Below are 15,583 nucleotides of genomic sequence, written 5' to 3' on the forward strand. Positions count from 1 at the left end.
TCCAATCCTTTTAAGATCCAGACATTGGACAGAGGGGGAAGGGACCGAGCTGCCCAGTAAAATGCTGCACTTGAAAACCAGGCTGAAGTTGGCAAGACACTCAGACGAACCTGAGCCAATCGGTTTGTTCTTTTCATACAGTTTTATGTGAGGAGAATGCCAGCATAATGGCCCTCGCTAACCTCTAAGTAGACCCACACCACAATATGGATTCTATGCTACCACTGATTGTAATCTGCACATTGAATGGGTAACAACTGTGTTCTTTCTCCACACAGACAAGATGTTTCTTAACTGCTTCTTTTCAAGCAGTCAGCCTTTGTTTCTGTCCGGATATATAGGAGGTCCACTGATGTGTTTTGTCACCAATTAGTCCTCACTTTTATGGTAAAAGTGTCATTGGTGTAACAGTGTCATCACATACCTCCCTTAGGCCTGATTCTTTTGCTTTGCTCCCGAACAGGGATGCCAGTTTGACGTTAAACAGTATTATTAAGGGTGGAAGTGAGAGGATGGCGCACAAGGTGGATTCTAGAAGGTGAATCTTGCACTGAATTATCACAAGGAGGGGTGCTAAACAAACATCCAAATCTGTGAGATACTGTAATACTTTTAAAAGCACTGCATAGATCATTTTAGATCAATGTCCCGGATTTAGTTCTGGACCACTGTAATTGGAGTCGTCTTATAGATTAGTCATGTTTCTGTTACGCACTAGAACATTTTTGTTTTGTTTGCTTTACAGTTAGCCTGTATGCCAAAACGCATCCATGTAGCCTTAGAAGTAATGCTTTCAACATGCTCTTTACACAAAGTACTACTGGATTGTTTTACACTGGGTCATCACAACGCTCAAAGGGACTGCCCAGTGCTGGGCATGGATAGGGGCCAGTATTTTCAACTACAGCAAAGTATACTGGTTTGGGAATGGGTAAAAAATTATATTTTAAGCTAGGAATGACTATCTTCTGACTATTTTTTTTTAAATGTTATTATGCTTAATGTTAATTTATTCTTTTAATTTATGTATTTATTTGGCCAAGTCTGAATGTACATATGAATCCACCTCTAAATGTTCTTCTAAGTGGGCTTCTGTTTATCTAGTTGCCTGAAGACTGTTCTGTAATTCTGGTTTTCTCATCTGAAATATACTCTTGCTCTCTCCTGCTGTGCTCACATGCTTTGTTTGACCTTCTTTTATACTGAAACAAAGGCTCTATGTCACCTGCTTAGTGTGTGTGATTGTGTGAGAGGGTAAAAGATAATTGCATTGCAATTAACGTTAGTGAAATTAAATTTGCCTGTATGTTTCTTTAGTATATTGAAGCACCGTGCCAGTTACTCTTGGTTTCCTTATTCACAATTTCTTGTCTTAGTTATGTTAAATGTGCAGTAAAAATGCCTCATCAACTGATAGTTTTTACTAAAAAAAAGTTGTCTTGAGATATCACACTTGTCTCTGCAAGGGACCTAGGCTCTGTAAAACAGCAGATCAAGAGTTGGTGAGCGGCTGGCTATTGTGTAGCCAATCAGAGAATACAGTTTTGTTAGAGGTGTTGTAAAAAGAGAAGTAAACTCAGAAACCGGAATGGTCACGTCGTCACCGTGTTCTCAAGTTAATGATAATAATGTATTGAAGTATAGTTTAAATGAACCCTATCAAACCTAAATTCAGGATAATCTATTCATACATCAGCCCACATAATGACCAATTCCCGGTAAGTGAAACACCAAAGAGGCTTTTACATTGTAGCGCATTTCCATTACTCGACTAATAAAACTAAATCTAGATTTATGGTTAGTTTACAACACGTTTTTCAGCAGGCTGAATCTCTTCTCTCACATCGTGAAGGAGGTACTGGTTGGAATGTCTGAATGTCTTGGAGAAAAAAGGTATACGGCGCCCCCTGGTGGCCAATTTTTACACTTGCTCTACGATCTATCTAGCGCAATAAAGGCAGCTCATTGATGTCTTGTAGCTGAATCATCTCTATCTCTAACGCCCGTGGCGCATTATTTTTCACAGCGCCAACTGACCTAATAAGTTATGTGGATATTTGCTTGCTCCTGTTTTTTCCCTCAAAATTGAACAAATGACAGACACATTCTGTAAGTGTGAATACAGATTTATGTTGTAAAACTGCCAAACAAACTGGTTGGTACAGAGTTTATAGGCTTTCGTTTTAACAAACAAACAACCGAAATAAAGTTTTTTTTTTTTTTTTAATATATACCAAATTAACACCACGCATTTACCTGATACTAATTTGTATTAATATGATTAATTAGTGATTAATTTGAACCATTGCACAACATTTGATAATTGTTTTAAATCTTCGAATCGTTAATCAGACAGAAGTTCTGGGTTATTATTTATCAGTTATCAGTTCTTATTTTAGTATTTAAACACACACACACACACACATATATATAAACTGTATATAGATACACACACACACACACATATATATAGCTACATGTACTTATTAGATAAGTCAACCAACCCCACTTACACTCTTTTCATTGATGATGAGAGTTGCAAGCATTCAGAGGTTGTCTCTTTTTGTACTACCTGATACTAATTTGTATTAATATGATGAATTAGTGATTAATTTGAACCATTGCACAACATTTGATAATTGTTTTAAATCTTCGAATCGTTAATCAGAAGGAAGTTCTGGGTTATTATTTATCAGTTATCAGTTCTTATTTTAGTATTTAAACACACACACACACACACACATATATATAAACTGTATATAGATACACACATATATATAGCTACATGTACTTATTAGATAAGTCAACCAACCCCACTTACACTCTTTTCATTGATGATGAGAGTTGCAAGCATTCAGAGGTTGTCTCTTTTTGTACTCCTGTCGCCCACCAGCCTCGGTCGTCTCAGCCGGAGCGCAGAGCGGCGGAAGGAGGGAGGGGTTTGAGCCGCACCGGGAAACTAGAGGCTTGATGCAGCCTCCGCCGAACGAAGTCAGGCTGTCTCTAGACCGCAATGGCTATGGGTCTAACGTCGAAAAAATCGTCTTCCAGAAACAGCGGCGTGGAACGCAAGAATCTCATCACCGTCTGCAGGTAGTTTATTGCATGACACACACCGAACTGCTTTCCACAACACGAAGCGTGTTTTCAGTTCGCTTGTAATATACCAATAATACCTAGGTAATTAAAACTGTCAAAAGGTGTTTTTATATATATTTTTTACTTTAATATATTTTATTAACTAGAACATAGATCATAGGATATAGCATCTTTTCTGATTTACATTTTTGCCTAAACGCTTAATATTGAAGATGAGGCCCTTTAAGGACGTCGGTCCCTTATTTCATACCAGCATCCATGACGTCATTACATCCATCCGACCATTTTCATTGCTGTGCACTCGACAGGCTAAAACCACAATATGTCCTTCACCCTCACAGAGCCTTTCACAAAAAAAATAAAATAAATTTAAGGATGACTTTAGTAAAATATTTTTTCTCAAATAGGGGCTACACACATAAACAGGACCATATTATAGCACTAAATTGTACTCTATGTATCTATTAAAGTTGATATGAAATCAAAATGTGACCCTATTTACTTTCTTAATGCACGTTCCTTGTCTTATGTGAATGATTCATCCTCAGTGCATGGAATGTTATCTCTTCACCTTAACTTTTTTTTTTCCTGATGTCACTTAGTCCATGCAGGCTATTGGATGATGTTAACCAATAGCCAAATAGATATAATGTTGATTCCCCTTGCATTTACTGCAAATAATAATGAAAATGTCAAATGCAAATACAAACTGTGTAAGCATTCCTTTTCCACTGTATTATTTTATTGATCACCAAATCACACTAGAATGAATGTATTGCCAACTTTGTTTCATTTGCATCATTCATTGAGCATGCCAGTGAATAAGTCAGTTTACTAAATCAATCAACTACTAAATAGTAGTTTACGGGTGTTTCATCAAATCAGAAATGTTTTTCTAGCCCTTATCAGGAGATCCACATCATAAGGATCTTGACTTTATGGCAACACTAGTCATTGCATTCATAGACTGGAGTGTCTCAGCCCAAAGCCACTTCTTGTACGCTTGCAATACTATGTGCACATTTTGTCCCAGCACACTGTGCGTTGGTGAGTCATGGCTGAAGCGTATGAGGAACACGGAATTCCATCACTGCATTCTGTTCTGCAGGGCTGTGTGGGACTGCACCAGAGCTGCACTTTACCGGTCGGTTGGTACAGCGCAGTAAGTGGGTGTTGAATAATTCATGTTTGGGGGCGCCCCAGGCATAGGCCATGTACAGTTGCTGAATGGACACAGAACACTGTCACTCCTGTTGGGACAGCAGCACCATTGTGCTGTCATAATGGAAATGCAGTCAAAGAGATTATTGTGATGTGGCAAGCTGTTGTGACATCATCATCCCTGCAGTAAAAAGGAATATGGGTTCTAGATGGGTTAATACTAATGGATAAAAACCCACATTTAAAAAAAAAACGTATTCTTGGTTCCCAACATTTTGAATTATATTTGGAGAACATCACGAAAATAGATCTTCATTAATGTCAGCACATATTTATTAAGTATACAGCACCATGGCTAGAACCAAACTTTCTGAGGTTCTACCATCTGGATGGCATAATGTAGGACTTGTTAAACACATGAAACACATGCTATGCTAATGCAGTGTGGGAAAATGAACAAGAAAGAATTACAAAAATGGACTTCAGACTTCACAGATTATTATAAACACAAAGACGCTTTTGTTGGAAAGGGCAGAGGCCTTTCTTCGCTACCCACATCTTTTGTATGGCCATGCCAGAGCTGTTTGTTACATTAAACGACAAATTACACGGGACAAAGGACTTGACGAGAAAAGAAAAAAAAGATCTTTGACTCTTAATTAATGGCTGCTAGCAAAGAAATCTCAAACACTGCTTAATTAAATTGGATCGTGATTAGCTCAGATTACTTGGTGCTCTGAAAGAGTAGCTAAAGCCTCCCATGCTTCTGTCATGTGTCTGTATTTCTCTGGTACATTGAGATCAGGAGACCATTGCGTTTATTTCCTTCACTCTCAATCATCAAACCCTCAGCCCCATTGTCATGTCTCTCAGTCCACAGTGAGATGCCCATTAATGAAAGTTGTTGTTCAGTCTTTAGAGACCTTTAAACCAGGTTGAAAGGCTGTATGGTCAGGGACATTTAAATTTGGCTCCTACATCACACTGGGCAGTGTAGTCTTCGTGGTAGCTGATCTAAGCTGGAAATCAGGAGCAAATCTAACCAATATATTTATCTAAAGCATCTTTGTTAAAACTGAGAGCTGTTGACATTGTGGAGAAGGGTTCTGACCAACAGAAACATGGTTAGTTTCACTCGCCATAACCTACTCACTTATCTCAAAGCTGAGTTTGTTCTGTGCTAAGATCGAAACATTAGTGATGTTGCATTTCTTCAGCTTTTTTTTTTTCAATGGTTACACATACAGTCTGGATCACTGACATACTATAACTATAGACAGTCAGACAGTTTACACAGTTTCAGTTTTCTACTTTTTCAGTTTTTACACTCAAACTAAACAAATGTCAGTTTTCAGAGGGGATAAATAAAGGTTTCATTTTAAGGGCACTCATAACATGTTTGTCGGTTGGTTTTTACTAATGGAAAACCTCGAATGCACTAAGTTTTTTTTTTTTTTTGGATGAAAGAATATTCCAAACATTGTTTTCATGTAACAAGGCAAGAGCTCAGTGCTTTGAACCATGAGATCTGTAAAAGTGAATGGCAGTAAACCATCATTGATATAGGGCAAGTTTAAGAGGTTTAAGACATGATGAAGTGTAAAACAGGCCGTGATGAATGCCAAAGTCGAGAGGTAAGAGTTCCAGCGGTCAAAGAAAGGCTCTTGTTGATGTCCCCATGTCTCGACTTTCCGATATAATGGAATGGCCAGTTTTGCTCATCTCCTTGATAAAGGTTTCCAGACAGCTGAAGCTAGTAATGTAAAGGTGTGGACTCTGATGATTCAAGAACTCTGCAAAGATGAGCATTTGAATTCAGTGTCAGTCTATGTACAGTACAATCAACAGCTTTAGTTTTGTGTATGACTTTTCATCTAAAATGATATACAGAAGTCACTAATTAAGTCTTATGGGACTTTAAAAAAAGGGGACATAGTTGTCTTGATTCCTTCAACTACCTTCAGTTAGATTTTTCTATTTCTCTTAAAGGTGCTGGAGATCAGTATCTTTCAGACATTTTTAAAAGGGTTGGAATTGGGTACCAATTGCTGTATTTTCATCTTCATCCTTGAGATCTAGTTCTTTGACCATCTGATTTCCTAGGAACATATCAAAATCATATTTATTTTATCAAACATGTCTTGGCACCAGCTCAGCGACCTCTGACTGGTTCTTCCATGATCTTCTAACTTCTAACTCAATGAGGCTAAATGCACAATTACACAAACAATCATTTTCACTTACTTAGCTTCTCAGCACATACCTAACCCACTGAACTATCCTCCAGTTATAGTAAGAATTTTTTTTTTGTTGTCTGTAAGATGTGCTACAATTTCATTTCATTTGAATTTGATAAAAGTTTGTATTTTTAATCTGCAGTCACTCTAGGGCATTTTTACTGAGCAGTTATTGGGTGGGAAAGCTTATCCAGAATTAGCAGACAATGCTGGTACTGCCTACAAGAAGGGTGAGGGAAGAGGGGTGAAAGAAGTATATTAAAAAGCTAAAAACAGAGAGTGGGAGGGAGATGTAGAGAAAGGATGATTGGTCAGGCTTGGGAGAGGAGAGCCAAACAGGGAAAAAGTGATGACTGGTGGAAAGGGTATAGGAGAGAGGACCCAAAACATAACCTGAAAGAAGGAGGCTCAAAAACAATCTGGAGTTATAATCAGTAATCTGTAGGTTTTAAAAGCTGAGAACAAACCCGAACTGGGAGGCTATTTTGAAAGGTCATAGCGTATAGTCAAAGGTGCCTTGAAAAAACTATCAAAATCTTAAGAGCAAATGCTATGAAGTAATATTTCATAGAAGGGTCTGGCTTTTTGGCCTGTTACCAAAGTGGGCGAGACCAAGGACACAAAAGCCATTTGTTAAGTGGCTGCACATTTGTTTTTCAGTGTCAAATCGTACCAAGACAGTCTTGCTGCCACATTTCTCTATTAGCATTTTAGGCCTCACCCTGCTGACCCTCAGAAACTTGCATCTTTATATTTTCACTACACTTTACATTTACGCATTGTACAGTTGTCAAACTTGGTCATATCTTTGTGTTTTTCACTGCTCTTGTGACCAGGCGTAGTGTGCAATCAATGTATTTGGTTGGCTGGTGTTGAGAGTTAACCTTCCTGCAATGATTAGCATTGTTCACGGGGCGTAGGATTGCCATACACTTGTGGAAACACCTCTTGGTTCAGCCATAGAGCCAAAGAGAAAATCAAGAATCAAGAATGTTTGTTGTTTAAAGGATCCGAATCTAACTGGGTTGTCACTACAGTTGCACAAATTTTGCTCTGGCCAAATGATGAAGCAATGAAACAGGCACAATCAAACAACTACACGTGACTAAACTGAAATTCAAGCTGGCAAGATCAATGATCCTTGTAGAACCTTGGAATATCAATGTAACATAATGAAATATGTTAATTAGCACCATTAAATTGTTATGTGTTACATAAGTAATTTTATTATTGCTACAAATAAAAGTCCATGGCATAACCATCATCCTTTGGAGTTGGATTCATTAAGTACTAACCTGTATCCAGGATGTATTCCAGAGAAATCTTAGGTAAACAAAAGAAGAGACTTGGTCCAAAAGGTAAAGTTTTTGTTTTGAATGGCAAAAATTATTCAAGATGCAGTAACTTATCTCCACAGAAGGTAGGCTCTGATGATGATGATGTTTCCTCAGCTGTTGGTGATATTTGCCTATATTTTATTTGTTCCCAGCTTGGTGAATCTGTCCCCCATCCCACTCCCAGCACCCTACACCCTCCCCAAAGATTCGGCCTTACTCCCCATTAAAGAGTCTTCCTCTTGGGCATAAAAGCCTTTCGGAAGGACGTAGTCTTGGTACCTCGGCTGAAGGAAGCAGCTCCCATGGAGATCTTTGTCTTGCCACTGGTGATGGTGGAAGAGCCCAGGGCTGTTGTGCTCTTCCCACGGGAGATAGATGAGTTTCCCATCATGATTTTGGTCTTGTCTCTCTTGATCGATGTGCTCCCCAGGCTGAGGGCCGTCTTGCCCTCTGTGATACTGGTGTTACCCATGGCGGAACCAAAGGTGGTGGCGTTGAAGCTCCAGGAGGTCTCCTCCAGCAGCCAGCCTAGATGACCTGACCTGGAGCACGTTCAGGGTTAAATTTTCTCAACTCTCCCTTGGGAAGCTTCTGCTCTCCTGATTCTACAGGATGAGGTTATGACGGCTCATCGCGTGCCCTGGCAGCAACGCATCCCAATGCACACAGACAGTGTCTGGCTGGGTGTGACAGTCCAAACAGTTGGAACCAGAATGCTAAGCGTAGTGAGAGCAACCCCCATGCAGCATAAAGCCCTTGTTGAGCAGTATAACGTGGGCTCCGCAAGGCCACATACCTCCCCTGTCTGGCGTGAATGGACAGAGGCTGCCGTAGGAGGCCTTAGTTCTAACTGGGGGCAGAGCGGACAGTAGACTGCATTGTCCCGTCGCTAAAGCAAGGCACTGAAGAACACATTGTTGAGCGACACAATTGATGGTGACATCACTCAGTTCCGTGGCATTGTGCCTCCCTAGAACCGCTATCCAATGTTATACTGTACACGGTTGATTGCTGAGACTCAAGGGTGTGGTCTGCTTTCATGAGTTTTATGTTATGTCAGACCCCCAAAATGTATAGTCAAATTAGTTATCGTCGAAGCATTGTGTTGTGTTCTGTCCAATTGTAAAAAAATGAAAACATTTTGAGATTCTTGCTTATTGTGCAAGCTACTAGGGAAAGCCAGGTTCACACTAAGATTTTGGCTTCTTGTTAATAAATCTGAAACTGACAAAGTTCTGGCAGTGTAAGAAATTTTGCGTCACAGTCGTGCAGTCTGACCGCCTCTACTAGTTGTCGATGGGGACCAAAGTCTTGGCTACGATCGCATAGTCTGACATAAAAGAAACATTACAGTGCGCTGTGGCTTTTACCTAGATCTGATTTGGATCACATTGTATATTTTGACAAGCAGTGTGTGCCCAGCTATAGGTATAGTGAAATAAACCCTCTGAAATATTTTAGAGGTACAATGTTTTAACCATTTCAAAGATCTATTTATTGACCATTCTGATTTAATTCATTGTTATACTGGTTGATTTATGCTACACTTAATGTACGATTAAGAAGTCAAAGAATTAACAATGCACATTTTAATTGAAAGGCAATGGTTGAAGTTAAAACTTTTTACTATGACTTGGTTAGTCCACTCAAATGATACAATTCCATTTGCAAAACAGAATCTCAGATCTGGATTCTGGATCATTATCCAACTTAGACCCTTCTGCATGTGAACAACAATAACAGCCATTCTAGTTGTGGCAGTGCACACCCTCACACATGCATGCATGTTCTCTTCATGAAAACCAGATTGGTGTCTGATCTCTGCACGTTCTCTCAGACAAATCTTTATCTTCAAATCAACTGTATTCTCTTTCAGTGACAAAGGTGTCATGCTCAATTCCAAGCTAATTTAAGATACACTTACACTTCGTTTTGCATCTAGAATGCATTTGTGTGCGATTCTAGAGCAAGCTGGCAAACACTTGCATCTTACAAGACATCCAACCTGCTTAAACGCTCTACTACAAAGTTAATCTTTGTGGACACACATACACATATACTGTACATATACTGTTTGCAGTTATATTGGTGTCTTTAAGTCACAGATGAAAATCCCAGTAGAGATTCCATTGCGTTTCTTTGCCTCTTTTGAGAGAAGTCTTAACTACAGTAACAGACTTCTCCCCTTGACTTAAAGTGGTCTTGCTCAAAGAACTAGTAGTCTCCCCGTGAGTGATTGTAGTTGTACCCACCACAAACGCAGTCTCTCCCTTCCTCAGTTTGGTCTTGCTCCTCGAAAGAACTGTCTTCCCCCATGAGATGACCTTCTTGCTTTTCATCAGTTTGATTTTCCCTTTTGTAAAGCAGGTCTTTCTCAGTAAAAGAAAAGCCTTTCCTTTTGAGGCTTTTGAGTCGTCCTCTTGCTGTATATCTGTTGTCTCATCCTTCTCAGTGCTCTTTCTTGCTTTTGAAGTCTTGGTGTTTGTTTCAGTGTTTATAGATCTCCTTTCCATCTACTTGGTCCGGCGCTTGGGCATGAGGGCCTTACGGAAGGAGGTTGTAGTTTTACCTCGGCTGAAGCTGGCTCTGCCCAGAGAGATGGTGGTCTTGCCTCTGGTTATGGTAGAGTCGCCCATAGAGGTAGTGGTGACCCCACGGGTGATTGAGGACTTGCCCATGGTGATGGAAGTCTTGCCCCGGGCTATTGAAGAGTCGCCCACAGACAGGGCAGTCTTCCCTTCCGTAATACTGGTGTTCCCCATGAAGGCATGTAGGTCGTCAGGTCTTCAGACTCTCAGTTCTCTCTCTGTTTCCTCTACCCTTTGAGTGGGCTAGAGTATTCGCATTCCAGCGCCTTGCAGGTTTGACTGTTCTGGGAGAAAACTGTACACAGTATCGGGACAGCCCTAAATAGATCACACCACCAATTCAGCAAGTGGGTGGGTGGAGAAAGTGAGCGTGAGTGTGTTAGGATACGAGGGAGATTTTCTCACTATACTGTTGCTTTTAAAAAAAATAAAAAAAAACCTACAGGCGCAGAGGATGGAATGGAACCCAGGCGAGGACAAAGGTCTCAATCCCGACAAGTAGCATAGAGCTGTTGGCAGAGGCACAAGGACTCCAATTGTGATGGCAGGAGTGGTAACGTGAATATGCCATCAAAAGGGCATTGTCTAGCACACAGGACAATTGGGATTGACCTCAGCAGTCCGCTGTGGCACCGCTCCCGAAAACGCCTGTTACATCAGTCAGAATGGCAGCGTTGAGTGGGGCCTGCACCGATGCTAGCGTTTGTGTCTGCCTGTAAGATGCTAATCATACTGTTAGCGAAGTGTGGTATTTCATCAATGTGTGGTTTTGTTTTTTTGATGAATTTGGAGTTTCCAAATCGGACATGTTAAGTAGCATATCTAGTGTGACTAAATTTGACTATATATTGCCTCTGTTTCTCTCTCAGGTTTTCTGTGAAGACGTTGTTGGAAAAGTACACTGCTGAGCCTATTGATGACTCATCAGAGGAGTTCATCAACTTTGCGGCAATTTTGGAGCACATCCTCAGTCATCGTTTCAAAGGTATATATTTAAACAACTTCCTGTCAATTCCCAATGTGTGTTGGTACTCGTGAATAATCTGGGGGGATTTTTATTTGATCAGGTCCAGGTGGTTGGTTCAGTTCAGATGGCCAGAGGAGTTTCTGGGACTATATCCGTCTGGCCTGCAGTAAAGTCCACAACAACTGCATCAGTAGCATTGAGAGCATTGAGAACATTAGCACGTCACGAGCAAAGGCGAGACACTTTCATCTTCAAGCACTCTATATCTTTACCCTCTTGAGATGATTAGCATAGCATATGTTTTGTTTTGGATGCTGGTCCCTACCATGGAATGCTGGTGTGCTGATTTATTCCATTTTGCTTCACTAGCAAAGCTTTATCTGTAACTGTTTACTCTCTCGTTGTCCTATAGGGACGAGCCTGGATTCGTGTAGCTTTGATGGAGAAGCGTTTGTCTGAATATGTAGCCACTGCGTTAAGAGACACTCGGACTACAAGGTTATAACTCTGCACTCTTTCCAATGAGTTTGACAGCTGTCTTTATCATTTCAAAGTAATTTAATAGATTTGTAAATCTATATTTGCGCTGCAGGAGATTTTATGATGATGGTGCCATAATGCTAAGGGAGGAGGCTACCGTTCTGACGGGGATGCTAATTGGACTCAGTGCTATTGACTTCAGGTAAAAACACTGCAGTCATGACAACTCACAAATGACACTTACTTAAGCGTGAATGTGTTTTTTTTTTCTTTCAGGAATGTGTCATTTATTAGCCACTAGTGGCATCAATTAGAATGTGTTCACACCAATTAGTGTGATATGATACTGACTGTTTGTCTTTTTTTTTTTTGCCAACATTAGTTTCTGTCTAAAAGGAGAGGTTTTGGATGGAAAGACACCTGCAGTGATCGACTACACACCTTACCTGAAGTTCACCCAGAGGTAGGTTTGCATTTGCTGACCAAACCCAAATCCTAAACCTTATAGTAGCCTTTAAAATGCCATTACTGCTATTGATGTGCCTCTGCAGCTATGACTACCTGAGTGATGAAGAAGACCGCCGCAGTGTGGACAGCAGTGCCAGTGATGAGAGTGTAGCCGAGCATCCTTACATTCCTTTGGTCACAGATGAAGAGACCTGGAGCAACAAATGCAGAAAGATGGAGCAAAGATTCAAGATTGTCTATGCCCAAAAGGTATTGCGTGTTTTTGACTTCCAGTCACTGGGTGATTTGGTTGTAATCCAGCTTAAGTTGGTAGCTTGTTTCTTGCTGGTCCAAGATTGTCTAGCAACTAATGACCAATTTGGATCAGACTGAAACACAGCTACCAGCAGTGGATTAAAGCAGAAATAGTGCATTCATATACTAATCCATAAATCCCTGTAATTTTAGGGTTATTTAGAGGAATTGGTCCGCTTGAGGGAATCCCAGCTGAAAAATGTAGAAACTGAGAACAAGAGGCTAGTTGCTAAACTAGAGGAACTACAGGTCCAGAGTCGACAAGAGAAGAAAGAACTGGAGGCCATTATACTGGAGCTACAAGCACAACTGTATGCACACACACACTATCACACCTTCTGCATTTGTGTCAACTAGAAGTCTCTAATGGCTTTATTCTGGTATGTTTTGCAGCACTGGCATAATTCCTCATGAGTCCTCTCATTTGGGACTCAAAGGACTGTCTATTCCACTCATTAACCAATGCACAACTGCACAACCCACCAACAACAAAGAAAATGTAAAGCTGTTCCGTCGGTAAGCGCTGACTCGAAATTTGAAGACCCTCACCACACCTTGTTTAACACCTTGGCAGTCGCTCAGAACACCTTAGCAAATACATCCCGGAAATCACCTGTATCACAGGAAAGCACTATTCAGTCTAGTCATGAAATTATGTTTTTGGTTTTAGGAGGAGTTTTCACAGTTTGGATCTCTCAGCTGATGTGAGTTTGAACTCTGACTCTCAGAAGGAAGACGGCATTCAGAATGGAGACACAACCTGGTCAGCAGGTAAAAGCATGCAGATTAACACAATACAATCATGTCTGAATACTGATTACTAATTAATGTTCCTTCTCTTCTCTTCTCTTCTCTTCTCTTCTCTTCTCTTCTCTTCTCTTCTCTTCTCTTCTCTTCATCAGCTAAAGACAACACTCCCTCTATGCTTGGTCTATGTGGTTCTTTGGCTTCTCTACCCAGCTGTAAGTCACTGGCAAGTCTCAAATCCACTGAGTATTTGGTCAACATCAGCACAGAGCCTAGTCCTGCCCTGTCTCCTAGCTAGGGGGCGCCAAATTCCAACTAACAAGACACTCTCAGTCCCAGTACGACTTTGTACTTTGAGTACTTTCCACCAAGAAACATCACAACGGTCCTACCAACATCCTTCAAAGATCCCAGTGAGCTGAAACAATGTAATATATATACAAGGTGTTTTATCTGAATTTGGTTTTTGTGAAGTGTAAGACCTTAAAAATCCATGAATGGCAACCCCTCCAGCACTCGCTTATTTTCTTATCTTTACTTGCCAATTTATTATTCACTCTTGTCTTCCACCCTTCAGTACAGTCTTCTTCAGAATGTTTGAGTGTCTGTAACATTCCCTGAGCCTGATATTACAGCCCAAAGGCACAGCAGCTTATCTCTGTTAGTTTTGAACTCATTAGTCCTTGAATTCCCTGCACCAGCGGCATAAACAGATCAAAGTGAAAAACACAAAACTCAAGACTTGGCAGTTATTTATTATACATAAATCCATCTTAATGAATATGAACATACAGAGTGGCACATCTGTTCATGTTACCCACAGTTGAATCTCTGATTTAGACATATTACCTTTCTTATGCTTATTAATAAAAGATATGAGGGAATAAAAGAGAGACCAAGGAAAGAACTGTTGCCTGTATCTGCATGTCAAATGCGCTTTATTGAGGCTGTAAATGCCTCAGCTGACTTTATGTACTTGCTCCTTTGACAGTTATATTATGTGACTGGAAGTAACTGCAAGTGTTGTCAGCTAAATTCAAATCTTTTGTCATATTTATCTTACTGGTGTTGCTTCATTCATTGTATTTCTTCAGTTTCTGTATGTGTACATAATTGTCTATTTTGTTATGCGGTGGCAGTGCTCTGCGGTTTTGAATTGAAATAAACGATTCTTTTATCTCAACTCACACTTGTTTGTATAAATATTTCAAAGCCTATAAATCTCACATTCTTTTCCCAGAATGCTTCAGGGCAAACAGTAGAGTCATAACAATAGCAGCACTTCCTGGGAGAACTCGACATCTAGTGGATATTGCCTGTAATGGCTTTGCTTTGCAGGAAATGATCAAACAGAAATCACATGATAGATCTACTTAGAATCGGCTTATGCTACATACAGAGTTCGCCAGTTTTCTACAGAAGGAAGGGTAATGAATTATCTGATGTAAAGAAACAAATGAAGCAATATAAGCATATGATAATACAAATACCATGTTGGTACAAGCAGTGTAAGACATTTTCTGTTTTACTCACAATAAACATCAGCAATCAGTTTCTGATGGATAAAATTTACTCCTGCACTACATTTTCGTACTGAATATCCCATTTCACTCAGAATATTATGGAAATAAAACAAGTTGCAAAAGGCAACTTTTCAAAGCCTATAAATCTCACATTCTTTTCCCAGAATGCTTCAGGGCAAACAGTAGAGTCATAACAATAGCAGCACTTCCTGGGAGAACTCGACATCTAGTGGATATTGCTTGTAACGGCTTTGCTACGCAGGGGACGATCAAACAGAAAGACACAGTATATCTACTCAATACTGGCCTGTGCTACATACAGGGTTTGGCCAAGCGGCAACCTCCCGCTCTCTCTCGTGATGCCAACAAGGAAGTGACTTAAACTGTAATTCATCAACTGGCCGCTAGAGGCTGGCTGCAAAAGGGAGTCAATCCCATAGACTCCCCATGTTAAAATGGCCAACTTTACAGCAGAAAAAAACATGTTTACAGCCTGGTTCAAAAAATTATTTTGGTCTATATAGCTAATTTTGCCCTTCATGACAACTGTGAGGGGGGGTGAATTTTTTTATAACTCACCCGTTTAAATTATATTAAGCCTTAAAATTCTGCATAATTAAGGGCGTGGCCACTTGAGTGACAGGTGGATTGACCTTGCTGTCTCTATCAGCCGCTGAACTTG

The 15,583-nt window shown here is 40.2% G+C and overlaps 1 protein-coding gene across 1 annotated transcript; it reads left to right on the forward strand.

Moving 5' to 3' along the window:
• Positions 1 to 2,743: 2,743 nt before the first annotated feature.
• Positions 2,744 to 14,536, forward strand: LOC107710889 (RUN domain-containing protein 3A-like). Its single transcript, XM_016515753.1, has 11 exons — positions 2,744 to 3,093; positions 11,292 to 11,407; positions 11,490 to 11,623; positions 11,802 to 11,887; positions 11,982 to 12,071; positions 12,252 to 12,332; positions 12,421 to 12,586; positions 12,785 to 12,942; positions 13,025 to 13,147; positions 13,302 to 13,402; positions 13,534 to 14,536. The coding sequence occupies exons 1-11, from the start codon at positions 3,014 to 3,016 to the stop codon at positions 13,674 to 13,676; spliced, it is 1,278 nt and encodes a 425-aa protein (XP_016371239.1). The 5' UTR covers positions 2,744 to 3,013; the 3' UTR covers positions 13,677 to 14,536.
• Positions 14,537 to 15,583: the final 1,047 nt, after the last annotated feature.

The sequence above is a fragment of the Sinocyclocheilus rhinocerous genome, unplaced genomic scaffold, assembly GCF_001515625.1.
Source record: "Sinocyclocheilus rhinocerous isolate Xijiao unplaced genomic scaffold, SAMN03320098_v1.1 scaffold1709, whole genome shotgun sequence".
In the NCBI taxonomy this organism is placed as follows: Eukaryota; Metazoa; Chordata; class Actinopteri; order Cypriniformes; family Cyprinidae; genus Sinocyclocheilus; species Sinocyclocheilus rhinocerous.

What these genes read in the sequence shown, in the direction of transcription:
- LOC107710889 (XM_016515753.1), top strand. Translation starts at nt 3,014, where the DNA reads ATGGCTATGGGTCTAACGTCGAAAAAATCGTCTTCCAGAAACAGCGGC. An exon ending in CTGGAGCTACAAGCACAACT is followed by an intron (nt 12,943 to 13,024) that starts GTATGCACACAC and finishes TATGTTTTGCAG; the next exon opens with CACTGGCATAATTCCTCATG. An exon ending in AATGTAAAGCTGTTCCGTCG is followed by an intron (nt 13,148 to 13,301) that starts GTAAGCGCTGAC and finishes TTTTGGTTTTAG; the next exon opens with GAGGAGTTTTCACAGTTTGG.